The sequence below is a fragment of the Vulpes vulpes genome, chromosome 2 (assembly GCF_048418805.1).
Source record: "Vulpes vulpes isolate BD-2025 chromosome 2, VulVul3, whole genome shotgun sequence".
In the NCBI taxonomy this organism is placed as follows: domain Eukaryota; kingdom Metazoa; phylum Chordata; class Mammalia; order Carnivora; family Canidae; genus Vulpes; species Vulpes vulpes.
This window is the reverse complement of record NC_132781.1, coordinates 1,251,996-1,265,195: the sequence shown is the minus strand read 5'-3', so window position 1 is coordinate 1,265,195 and position 13,200 is coordinate 1,251,996. Positions and strand designations below refer to the sequence as shown.

The following is a 13,200-nucleotide window of genomic DNA, read 5'->3' as shown; positions in this document are numbered from 1 at the left end:
AAGTTAAAACAAAAAAACACCCTCCCCCCAAAAAAACAGGGGCACCTCGGTAACTCAGTAGTTTGGGCACCTGACTCTTGGTTTTGGTTCAGGTCATGATGTGTATTCAGTGCAAAGTCTGCTTGAGATTTCCTCTCCCTCCTCCATGCTTGTGCTTGCTCTCTCTCTCTCTCTCTCTCTCTCTCTCAAATAGCTAGCTAAATAAAATATTTTAAAATTAAATTAAAAACTGGGACACCTGGGTGGCTCAGCAGTGGAGCATCTGCCTTCGGCCCAGGCCATGATCCCAGGACCCTGGGATCGAGTCCCGTGTCGGGCTCCCCGCATGGAGCCTGCTCCTCCCTCTGCCTGTGTCTCTGCCTCTCTCTGTGTGTCTCAAGAATAAATAAAATCTTTAAAAAAATTTAAAGTAAAAATCTGACAGGTCAGTTCCTCAAAAATATTAAAAAGAGAATGATCATCTATATATATGACCCTGAAATTTCACTTCTGGGCATTAACCAAAGGAACTGAAAGCAGGGTCTTAGCTATTTGCAGCCCGACATTCATTGCAGCCCTACTCGCACGGCCGGCCTGAAGCCCCCCAAGTGTCCATCCGCAGGTGGACGGATCAACGACATGGGCCCCCGCCCGAGGAGCGTTACCTGCCCTCAGGAAGGAAGGAAGGAAGGAAGGAAGGAAGGAAGGAAGGAAGGAAGGAAGGAAATCCTAACACGCGCTACAGCAGATGAAGCCTGAAGACATCATACAAGTGAAAGCAGCCCGCAGCGAAGGGCAGCTTCCGAGGAACCTGCTGGATGAGGTCCCTGGGGTGGACGGGAGGACGCAGGCGCCGGGCCGGGGCGGCTGTCGGTTGGTGGGGACAGTTTCAGTTCTACAAAATGAAAATGGTTCTGGACATGGGTGGCACCACCATGAACTCAAGACCGCCGAACGCTTAAAAGTGGTTCTGATGGGAAATCCTGCGTTATGTGTGTTTTACCACATTTAGAAACGGAAAAGCGAGAATATGAGATCGCAGGCAAGGAGCAGAGCATCGGAAACCGTGGCCCACTGCCCGCGGGATCGCGAGCGGCCGCCCGTGGAGGGGAGCTGCGGTCCTTACAAGGACAAACCTCAAAAACAAAAACACAAACAAAAGCAAAACAAAACAAAAAAACCAAAGACAAACCTAATTTTTACCACTGAATCCAGTGACTCCCCGGGCGGTTTATCCACCTGATTTGAGAGCCTGTGTCCGCGCCTGTGTCCGCGCCAAGACCGCCACAGACACATTCATAATCGGTTTCTTTTTAAGGATTTTATTTATTTATCCATGAGAGACACAGAGAGAGGCAGAGACCCAGGCAGAGGGAGGAGCAGGCTCCCTGCGGGCAGCCCGACGTGGGACTCGATCCCGGGACCCCGGGGTCATGCCCTGGGCCGGAGGCAGCCGCTCCACCACTGAGCCGCCCCCCCCCCCCCCCCCCGCGCCCCTGTAATGGTTTTATTGCCAAGGGCCGGGAGCCGACCACAGGCCCATGAGGAGGCGACCTCGGGCCGCGCACATGGGACAGTGGCCGGTGAGACTCGGTAAGCCACAGAGCTGGACAAAAGCCAAAGAGGCCGGTGTGAAAGGCCACATCCTGTCCCTTCCATGTCGACCGGCTTCTAGAAAAGGCGACCGAGAGAGCGACAGCGAGAGAGTAAATAGACGGGTGATCGCCAGGGGCCTGACGGGGGTGGCGTGGGGCAGGCCCGGGGGGGCCCTAGCTCCACTGTCCTGGGGGGGGCTGCGCTTCTGCAGGCTTTTCCAGCAGGACAGTGAGCCATCACGGGCACGACGCTTCCCAGGCGACTCAGTAGGTCAGGGGACCGCAGGAAGCACCAGGAGGCAGGCCGTGGCAGGAGGACCCGGGCAGGAGAACCCCGGCAGGGGGACCAGGTCTGCGACAGGGGCCTGGAGCCACAGCGGGGCGGAGGCGGTTTCCCCGGGGCGCTCGTCGCGCACTGGGACTGGGTTGCAGAGTCGGTGGCTGCTGGCTGCTGGCTGCTGGGTGCTGGGTGCTGGGTGCTGCGAGCCGGGTTGCCTGCCGTGGGGTGGGAGTTGGCCGAGAAGCAGGGGGCGGGGGCTGGAGGTGGGAAGGCCGTGGGCGCTCACTGTTGCTTTACGAGAAGCGCAGGCGGTCGCAGGTAGGAAGATGCGTGCACCTGCATGCACGTGAGCACATGCACGCGTCACTCCCAGCTCTGTTGCCAGAAGGGGCGGCAAGCCGGGGCACCCCAAGGGCACTGAGCACGCCCAGCCCCCCCAGTGCGGCCTCTGATTCCATCCTCCAAGGAAAGGAGGAGCTGGAGGCCAGCCGACCCTAGGACCGAGGCGGGGGTGCCCAGGGAGCCTGCCGCGTCCCGCCGGGGCCAGAGGGGCACACGCAGGTGACGATCCACACCGCGGGGTCTTTGGAGTGAAGCAGTAAGTGGATTACAGCCCACGGCATCCCGGGTACTGAAATATTCACTCGTGGGGACACACGACAAATGAGGGGATGGAGGACACACGAGCTCCCACGCAGACCTGGGAATCATTTATGGAGAGGCTCCCCGCTGGAAGAGGGGAGGCGTAGGCGGAGCAGGGCCCCCGGCCCCACGTGGTGACATCCCCCCAAAGGGAACGGTCACACGCCCTGGGGACAATGAACACACCCCAGCCAGGGCTCACGGCCCGTCCTCAGTGATGGTGTCACAGTGACAGCAGGGACCCCTGAGTGATGTGATGAGAAGCCTTCAGCTCCGTGGTCTTCCTCCCCAAACCCATCGCCCAGCGTGAGACGCGTCCCGATGGAGGGAGGGTCCCAGCACCCCCAGAACTGCTGGGCCACCTGAAACCAAGGACGGGGGAGCCAGCACGGCCCAGAGGCGTCGGGGAAATGTGACGTTCCGGGCGGAGAGAGGGTGTGACAGGAACCAAGGAAACCTGAACAGAGTGTGGACTTTGGTTAACCACAGGGAGCCTGTGCTGGTCCCGGATTCCGATAATCCGTGGGGAGGGCGGGAGACGCAGGGCGGGGCGGATGGAGACTCGGGACAGCCGTGACCCCCCGAGTTCTGGGAATCCGAAACTGTCCTAAGATTGAAAGTTGATTAAAAAGAAAATGAAGAAAAAAATTAAAAATTAAAAAGGAAAGAAAATGAAGGATGGAAAGGAGGGAGGGAGGGAGGGAGGGAGGGAGGGAGGGAGGGAGGGAGGGGAGGAAGAGAAAGAAGCGGACAATGGGCATCGCTGGGGGCAGGGCGCGGGGGGGGGGGGGGGGGGGGGGCGTCGAACACCCGCATGAGCGTGTCTTTTCCTCTTCAAGGCACAGGAGAGAAACAGGCAGCTCGGAGCTCTCCTCGTGCTTACTCGGCGATACTCGGCGATACTCGGGGACCACTTCTCCTTTATTCTTCCCAAGTGCTTGGGGCGCGCGGGGGGCTCAGCGGTTGAGCCCCTGCCTTGGCCCAGGGCGTGACCCCAGGGTCCCGGGATCGGGTCCCACATCAGGCTCCCTGCATGGGGCCCACTCCTCCCTCTGCCTGGGTCTCTGCCTCTCTCTGTGTCTCTCATGAATAAATAAATTAAATCTTAAAAAAATATATTTCCAAGTGCTTCACCTTTACACACAGACATGATGCGTTATTTCTTTTTTAAAGATTTTATTTTTTAAAAGATTTTATCTGGGATCCCTGGGTGGCGCAGCGGTTTGGCGCCTGCCTTTGGCCCAGGGCGCGATCCTGGAGACCCGGGATCGAATCCCACGTCGGGCTCCCGGTGCATGGAGCCTGCTTCTCCCTCTGCCTGTGTCTCTGCCTCTCTCTCTATCTCTCTGTGACTATCATAAATAAATAAAAATTAAAAAAAAAAATAAAGATTTTATCTATTCATGAGACACACAGACAGAAGCAGACACAGGCAGAGGGACAAGCAGGCTCCATGCAGGAGTCGGACCTGGGACTCGATCCCGGGACCCCGGGGTCACGCCCTGGGCTGAGGGCAGATGCTCCACCACGGACCCCCCCCCCAATGTGTTATTCCCTGAACACAGAGCCACGTGTCTGACCCCGGAGGCGGGGTCCTTGGGGCCGGGGCGGAGGCCTCTGACATCGCGGGGTCTCCCCTCAGGAGGGGGACGGAGGCTCCTCGGAGGCCAGCCGCAGTGGGCCGCGTGGCGGTCACAGAGAGCCACCGAGAATTACGGGGCCTCCTGCCTCTTCACCCGAGCAGGGGAGGCAGGTCGCCCCTCGTGTTCTGGGGGAGCCACGCGGCTCGAGCCTCCCTCCTGGCCCCGGGGTGGGGGGACGGGACATCCCAATGCCGCTGCCTCGGCCTCTACGCCCCTGGGCAGAGCCGGCTGCTGGGCAGGGACCAGGCGCCTACTCCTCAGGGGTCTTTCCAGAAAGGACGGCGGGGAGGGTGGCAGGGGCGGGACGCTGGGCCGGCCCGGGCCCTCGGCATGGCTGCGGCTTCACCCGGGCAGGGTCCAGCCCCTGGGGTGGCCCCCACGGCCCTCAGGAGCCCCTGCCCGCAGGACAGCTGCATCCCCCCCTGGGGCCCCGATTGCGGGTGTCAGACGCGGGGCTCCCTCTAGTGCCCCCCACGGCATCCCAGTTTACCCTCAGCCCTCAGCTCTGCTGTGGGGAAGACCAGTCCCGGGGGGTTCACCAGAGCCCCTACTCCTCAGCCCTCATCTCCGGGGGCCCAGGCTGCGCCCCACTTCTCACGGCTGTGTGGACACCGGGAGGAGCGCCGTCCTCACCGTCCCTGAGCCCGTCCTGAAGACTTGGGGTGCTCCTGGACATCACGGGTGACACTGTGACTCGGGGAGACAGTAGCTGGGGCGCCACCCCCGGGGCCAGCGGGCCTGCCCTTTGCCTCTGACGCCACCGGCCCGGGACCCCCCGCAGCCCCGTCCACAGATCGGGGCGGTGCGAGCGGAGGCCAGGTCCACGCGGCTCGGGTTAGGCCGTGGTTCGGGAGCGAGCGCGTCTGTGAGCGGGACACGCACCCCCTAAGGCTGGCCGCGCGGCTGGAACCCAGATTTCCGGGGCGGCCTCCGTGTTCACGTGCCCACGGCAGCCCGGCCCGCTCTCCGCCGCGACGACGTCCCCCAGGAGCTACATCACGGACACCTCCCTCGGCGGGCGCGGCGCAGCCTGGGAGAGTGGGTGCCCCCCCCCCCGGCACCAGGCCACCCCAAGGCGCAGGGCTGAGAGCTGGCTGGGGAGAGGGCAGCCAGTTCCCTCAGGAGGGGGGCAGGGGCGGGCAGGGGCACCCCTCCTTCTGCAGCCCCACGAGCCCCCCCGTGCAGGTCCTCGGCCGGCTCCTCCCTTCTCAGACCCCACTTCAGGCGTCTTTGCCGCCGTCCCTTCCGCGATCGCCACGCGTGTGTTTGGGGCACTTAGTGATTCACAAACACTTTCATGCCTGTGCCCGCCTCACACTCCGCGGGGGGAGCTGCTGCGGGCCGGTGGGTCCTGTTCCCGCCGGGGCGAGGCTTCGGCCTGGTCCAGGCCTGGTGCCCCCGATGGCCCGGTGCCCCCGACGGCCGCCGTCCAGCAGCCCTGGGGCGACGAAAAGCACGTGTGATCAGGACGGGGGGCGCAGAGCAGGGAGGGCGCAGGGGCCTGGCAGGGGCTCCCGAGTGGCCCTCGGGGCCTTCCCCAGTCAGGGGACCGGACGGAGCTGGCTGCTGGGAGCCCAGGGAGCGGGGTGCAGAGCTCGGCGGGGTGCGGGGGAGGCTCCGATCCGCAGCAGTGGGCCCCCGCGCAGGCCCGAGAGGGGACAGACCCCGGATGACAGGATGTCAGGGGCAGCCGGCGGCGTGAGGCGCCACAGCAGGAGGCCGGAGCGGCCCTTCTGTCCTGCCCGCCCGAGAGCCCCCTCGGGGCGGGCGGCACAGCCGTGCCCGGGCTCTGCTGGGGGCAGGGAGCGAAGGGCTCTGAGCGCGTGGGGCGCAGCCGGGTCGGCGGAGACAGAACTGCCCGTGTCCGGGGCGCTGGCCCTCACCCCGCCTGGCCTCCAGCAACCGGCCGGAGGTCCTGGAGGTCACGCCCTGCAGGCGAAGTCCCGTACGCGGGCTCAGCCGGTGGCGCTGGCCCCTGGATGCCAACCGCGCTCGAGGCCGCAGCGCCACCCGCGCCGTCCCAAGGCGGTTTCCGCTCCGCTCCCTGAATTCGCAGCTTAAGTGCCTTCCGAGTGCTTGGTTTTACTGCCCTGGAGGCAGGGCCCGAGTCCCCGGCAGGTCCAGGGCACCTGCGGGTGCCAGGGGGCCCTGCCTGAGAGGGCGACACCCTGGTGAGCCCACAGCCCTGCCCTCAGAGAGCCTGCGGCCCGCCGCCGGGGCCAGAGCAGAAGCGGCAAGGGCCGGCCCACCGGGAGGGGGCTCCGGGGGTGAGGACTACAGCGGGATCCTGTGTCGCGCCTCCCCGCTTGTGCCCCACGGGGAGCGGGCCCCTAGGGGACACTCGTGCACCCACGCTCACAACCGCACGATTCACGGGAGCCGGACGTGGGAGCAGCTACGTGGCCGCTGCGGATGAACAGATGAAACACAGTCTCGTGTCAACAGGGTTTGATCCACGGAAGGACATCCTGACACCCGCGGCACCACAGACAAACCCGGGGACGCTGTGCTCAGTGAGGAAGGCAGGTGATTCCACTCACCCGAGGTCCCAGAGTCCTTAGAGCCATCGACTGTGTCTTTCGATGCACAAAAGTGTAGAATTTTCATGAGGTCCTTTTGGTCTATTTTTCTTTTGCCACCTTGTGACTTTGGTGTCACCCCCAGGGAATCCCTGCCGAGTCCAGTGTCATGGAGCTCTCCTTCCATGGTTTCCTAAGTCTTAGGCTCTGTTCTTGCTCAGTACCGAGCCTATGTTTGCATGTGGTGTGAGGTAGGGGTACAGCTTCAGTCTTGTGCGTGTGGACAACCCAGTTTCCAGCACCATTAAAAAAAATATTTATTTATTTATTTATTTATTTATTTATTTATTTATTTATTTATGAAAGACACAGAGAGAGAGTCAGAGACACAGGCAGAGGAAGAAGCAGGCTCTCTGCGGAGAGCGCGATGCAGGACTTGATCCCGGGACCCCAGGATCACACCCTGGGCTGAGGGCAGATGCTCAACCACTGAGCCACTCAGGTGCCCCCTAAAAAGGATACATTTTATGTCTTGTTTATCTTACCACAATTTTTTTTTTAAGTTGGATAGGTTGGGGATCCCTGGGTGGTGCAGCGGTTTGGCGCCTGCCTTTGGCCCAGAGCGTGATCCTGGAGACCCGGGATCGAATCCCACGTTGGGCTCCTGGTGCGTGGAGCCTGTTTCTCCCTCTGCCTATGTCTCTGCTTCTCTCTCTCTCTCTCTGTGACTATCATAAATAAATAAAAATTAAAAATAAAGAAAAGTAGAATTAAAAAAAAAAAGATGGGGGATCCCTGGGTGGCGCAGCGGTCTGGCGCCTGCCTTTGGCCCAGGGCCAAAAGGGCGGTCCTGGAGACCCAGGATCGAATCCCACGTCGGGCTCCCGGTGCATGGAGCCTGCTTCTCCCTCTGCCTTTGTCTCTGGCTCTGGCTCTGCCTGTGTCTCTGGCTCTGTCTCTCCTATCTCTCAAGAATAAATAAATAAAATCTTTAAAAAAAAAAAAAAAAAGATGGATAGGTTGATCCAGCCATGAATCCTAGAGACAAGGGAGGGCAACAAATAGCACAGGCACCGAACTGGTGGGATAGAGCACGGTGGCAGGCTGGGCTGTGCAGGGACAGCACGGACGAGCACGCAGGTGGTACGCGGCACAGCTCCAGAGGGTGCCACTCACACAGATTCACTATGCTGCTGCATCAGGCAGCAGAGGCTTGGTTAAGCTGCATAAGGAGTGACCCTCAATCTTGCTGGCTGCTAGCAATAAGGATTTCTTTCTCGTCCACCCCATATGTCCACCCCAGAGCCACCCAGGTTGGCTCTGATGGCATCTCTCCAGCTTCCAGATGGAGGGAGAAGACTCTCTCTGGAATACTGTGGCCCCAGAACCGGGGAAAGAGAGCAAGGCCGCCCGCACTGGTTCCTAGAGCTCCTAAAGCCATTTCATTGTCTAACATGGGTCCCGTGGCCAAACCCGCAATAGCTGGGGTGGGAGGTGTAACCGTCTCCAGATGGGGGGCAGCCTCCTGCAAATGTAGGATGACCCTCAGGAATCGTGCACCCCAGGCACCCCGAGGAGGGCCCCGCAAGGAGCTGCAAGGGAGGGGCGGCCTCCTGCGCCAAGGAACTCCTGGAGGCCGCGGTCGGGGCTGGGGCTACAGGCCTGCACAGCTGTGGGAGGCCCTGGGGGCTCCGTGGGCAGCGGCGGAGGCTCCCACGCTTCCCAGAGCCATGGATGTTGGGGGCCTGCGACCGGACAAGGTCCTGCAGGCCACAGCCTGTCACTCGCGGGACACCAGCGTCTCCAGTGCGAATCCCTGACATGGTCTCTGTCCTCTGCTAAAACACTGGCCGTTTGAGACAAAGGACCTTGGACTTGGAACTGCATCCAGTAAACGCGACCCCCATCTTTCTGGGGACATCGACTCCAGGCTGGAGCAGTTACCGAGCATCCGGTGGGCGTGTGGACGCTCCTCACGAGGCAGAAAGCCGGGGCGCCCGCGAGCCTCCTGCTCCCCTCGGAGCCCTTCCCCTCCGCCGCAAGGGCAGGACACCAGGGCGGCCCTGGGGAAGGTGAGCCTTTCAGGGGTGCACTGAGTGCCCGGGTGTACGAGATGCTTCTCCAAGGACACATCCGTCCAGAAGCTTCCATTCGTTAAATCGAATGGTATTTAGGCTGATGTTAGCATCTGAGGTTTCATCTTCTGGGAGGCGTCCACTCGGATCCTTTCCCTCACTCGCCTGCAGATTTTCCTTTGTCTCCCTGGTTCGCAGCTCCGTGCGTCTGGATAGAAGCCCTGGTTCTCTCTCCACCTGGAAGATGCGCGTCCCAAGTGCCTGTCTGTTGACGTTGTTGATGACGTCCTCCCTTGAAGAGAGCCCCCTTTTTCTTTTGTGGAGGCTGAAACTATCCCTGTCTTGCTTGGCTTCGAGCAGATGGACTTCCATGTCATCTCGAGCCCCATCTCCTTCCTCAAAGCTTGGCATGTTGGTGGACTCAGGGCTACGGAGAGAAACGCTGACCAGGGTGGTTTGCTGGCTCAGGTGTGGGGGGCCGCACTGCGTCCTCACATCCGTGGGGAGAAGCCACCCCTCCTCCCCGGGCGCCTGTCTGGGGCCTGACATGCCGAGTAGAGGAGTAGAAGGTTCTCCTCCCTCGCTCTTCTCCCCGACACACAGGGAGCCCTCTGCTCCGCTCCCGGGGTCCGTGCACCCTGAGGGTTAGACCTAGCCCCCAAGTGGAAAGCTGCCCAGGGTGAGAAAGTCCTTCCCATGGGTGGTCAGAGGAGGGAACAGCGGGAGGAAGGCCTGGGCCCCGGGAGGACCATGTGCTGTCGGGTGCCCTGCTCCAGACCTTAGAGCCGCCTCCCCAACCAACGGACCAGGAGCCCACCCCTGTCCCCCACTGATGAAATGTGCTTCTCCTGCAGCACAGGGAAAAATGGTCCACCAGCCAGTAGGCGCCCTAACCATTTCAAGGAAGTCCTTCCAAATTCCTAAGCTCTCAATCAAGTTAAGAAATCTTACTTCCTTCAAGAGCCTGGGTGGCTCAGCCTAGAACACGGCTGAAGTTTTACTCAGGTCAGGATTCTCAAGGTCGAGTTCCAGCCCCACCGCTTAAGCTTAAGCCTCTCTCCCTCTCCTCAACCCAACCCCACAAAATGCACCTTCTCAAAAAAAACTAAGGAAAACCTTTTTTGTCCCAACGTGCACATAATGAATACTTGAAAAGGCCTAAGGCTCAGATCTGCCACTAGAAGTACGGAGGCCAAGGGAAAACGTGCAGCACACTCGATGCCTCCAAAGGAAGTTGGGCACTTTCACATCATCCGTGACCAGTCTCTTGGGCCAGGGAGCCAGTGATTTCATGAACTTCCGGGCCTCTCCTGGGGCTCCTGGAAGGAAAGCGACCCTTCCCTCAGCACATGGAGGGAACCTGCGCCCTGATCATCCAAGATGCCCCAGACAGGGATCTGCGGGCCACCCTCAACTCAGGTGGGCAGCTCACAGGATCCCCTGTATACAAAAGCCCCCAACATGAGGGGCTCCCCCGTCCTCTAGACTGTCCCCAGACCCCACCCTCCACTCCCCCCAGACAGAAGCCACCGCACATTACTGCAGCACTTTATTTTCCTCACACAATGACGCGTTGCTGGGGCCTAATGTTCTCACATGACAGTAGAAAACCAAAATTTGTTGTCATCTCTTAAAGAATTGAGAATTGTGTACAAAAAACCTTACATAAATTAAAAGGATGAATAAATTTACAGTTGTAAATGCAAACCGTTTTCCAACTCAAGGCAATTAACCACCCACGGTGTTCTGGCAGGAAAACATCGGGTAAGACAGGAAAGTGGGTCCTAAGGCTCGGACCTTCCCAACCCTGTTAGACCGGCAAGACAGAAATGACAACTGGTTCAGACTCTTGCCAGCCTCTAGAGAAATCCTGGAATAGGCGGCTCTTACGCGTGAATACCCTGCACAGATCAAGAACCCGATGGTCTTGTGGATTCTCCAAATCAGTGGATTTCTCTCCCATAAACATGTTCTCAACCTCAGCCGTGAAGTGACCGAGCCGCATGTGCTAAGGGTTTAAATCAAAGATATGTACAGGGTATTAAACATATACCAAGGGAACAGTTAACTTGGATACAAGGTCAAGATCAGCAACAAGTTCTACAATCCAGTGCTGATATCAGATACAAGCTTCAAGGACAAATTTCTTTTCAAAGGCTTATTCCAGTTTCATGAGGCTAGCATGAGGTGTATACATTTGCCAGGGCAAATTTATACTTCGGAATTCACTCATGCAGCAAATGCTACGCATCTGCTCGCAGTCCATTTAGAAGCATTTGCGGTGGACGATGGAGGGGCCCGACTCGTCGTACTCCTGCTTGCTGATCCACATCTGCTGGAAGGTGGACAGCGAGGCCAGGATGGAGCCTCCGATCCACACAGAGTACTTGCGTTCGGGAGGAGCAATGATCTGGAAAAACAAGAACGCGGCTTTTAGCTCACGGCACCGCCCTCACGGCAAGGCCTCGGAGCCCCAGCCCGCCGCCGCCCCGCTGGACTCACCTTGATCTTCATCGTGCTGGGGGCCAGGGCTGTGATCTCCTTCTGCATCCTGTCGGCGATGCCGGGGTACATGGTGGTCCCGCCAGACAGCACCGTGTTGGCGTAAAGGTCCTTCCGGATGTCCACGTCACACTTCATGATGGAGTTGAAGGTGGTCTCGTGGATGCCGCAGGACTCCATACCTAGGAGACAAAGCTCTCCCTTAGAGGGTACACGCCCCTTCGGGGGCCCCAGACGGCGCAGGCGCAGCCCTCACGGCCTCGGCGAGACTCAAGCCGCCCCACACCTACCCAGGAAGGAAGGCTGGAAGAGCGCCTCTGGGCAGCGGAACCGCTCGTTGCCGATGGTGATCACCTGCCCGTCAGGCAGCTCGTAGCTCTTCTCCAGGGAGGACGAGGACGCGGCCGTGGCCATCTCCTGCTCGAAGTCCAGGGCGACGTAGCAGAGCTTCTCCTTGATGTCACGCACGATCTCCCGCTCGGCAGTGGTGGTGAAGCTGTAGCCACGCTCCGTGAGGATCTTCATGAGGTAGTCGGTCAGGTCCCGGCCAGCCAGGTCCAGACGCAGGATGGCATGGGGCAGGGCGTACCCCTCGTAGATGGGCACAGTGTGGGTGACGCCATCCCCAGAGTCCATGACAATACCAGTGGTGCGGCCAGAGGCGTACAGGGACAGCACGGCCTGGATGGCCACGTACATGGCTGGGGTGTTGAACGTCTCGAACATGATCTGGAGAAAAGGCAACAGGCTCCTGAGTCAGAGGCAGAGACGCGGAGCCACCCCATGCTCACACACTGCATGCTGGCATGCCACAAATGTGATGTGTAGAGAAAAAGAAAAGGTTGCAGGCAGAAACACAAATAAGAAACCTTGAGACTTCAGGAAGGAAATGCCAGGAGAGGAACAACAGAACCCTGGAAATATCGAAAGAAATACTTGAATTTCAGAAAATAAAGCTGAGCACAACATGGCTTAACGAAAACAGATGGGGAGTCGGTCGCATGGGGCAGGGCCTACCTGAGTCATCTTCTCACGGTTGGCCTTGGGGTTCAGGGGGGCCTCGGTCAGCAGCACGGGGTGCTCCTCGGGGGCCACGCGCAGCTCGTTGTAGAAGGTGTGGTGCCAGATCTTCTCCATGTCGTCCCAGTTGGTGACGATGCCGTGCTCGATGGGGTACTTGAGGGTCAGGATGCCCCGCTTGCTCTGGGCCTCGTCGCCCACGTAGGAGTCCTTCTGGCCCATGCCCACCATCACGCCCTGGTGCCGGGGTCGCCCGACGATGGACGGGAACACGGCTCGGGGGGCGTCATCCCCGGCGAAGCCCGCCTTGCACATGCCGGAGCCATTGTCGATGACGAGCGCGGCGATCTCCTCTTCCATGGCGATCTGCGCGGGGACGCGAGCGAGTCACGCCGGGCCCGGGCCGCCTGCCCCCGCCTGCCCCCGCCGCCCCCGACCCCGCAGGGCGCGCACCGCCCGGAACCCGGCCCGGCGTCTCCGGGGCGCCCCCCACTCGCGGGCGGCGGCGCGGCCGAGCTCTCCGCACTGCGGCCGGCCCCGCCCCGGCCCCCCCCAGCTCCCCGCCGCGCCCCGGCCCAGGCCCAGGCCCGGACTCAGGCCCAGGCCGCCGGCCCGGGAGCCGCGGGCGGGAGGCGTGTGCGGGCCGGGGCCGGGGCCGGGGCGGGGGGCAGGCGGCAGGCCCCGGGGCGCGCAGCCGGCCTCTTACCGGCGGAGGCGGTGGTCGCGGACGCGGAGGTCGAGCGGCGGGAGGACGCGGAACGCGGGCCGGCTGCGGCGAGTGAGACCGAGCGCGGCCTCCCCCGCCGCTATTTAAGCGGAGCGGGACGCGCGCGCGGGCCGGCGGCGCGCGCGGCCCCAGAACATGCCCATATATGGCGATCTTGCCGAACGCCGGGCGCCCATTGGCTGGCCCGGCCGGGACACGTGGGGCCCCGCGCCCGGCCC

The 13,200-nt window shown here is 60.9% G+C and overlaps 1 protein-coding gene across 1 annotated transcript; it reads right to left on the bottom strand.

Annotated features, from left to right (window-relative positions):
- Positions 1-10,269: 10,269 nt before the first annotated feature.
- ACTG1 (actin gamma 1) lies at positions 10,270-13,154 on the bottom strand. Its single transcript, XM_072746234.1, has 5 exons — positions 12,962-13,154; positions 12,253-12,621; positions 11,526-11,964; positions 11,236-11,417; positions 10,270-11,143 (listed from the first exon to the last, which is right to left on the bottom strand). Exons 2-5 carry the CDS (start codon positions 12,613-12,615, stop codon positions 11,000-11,002), a joined length of 1,128 nt encoding a protein of 375 aa, XP_072602335.1. The 5' UTR covers positions 12,616-12,621; positions 12,962-13,154; the 3' UTR covers positions 10,270-10,999.
- Between the last annotated feature and the right edge of the window lie 46 nt (positions 13,155-13,200).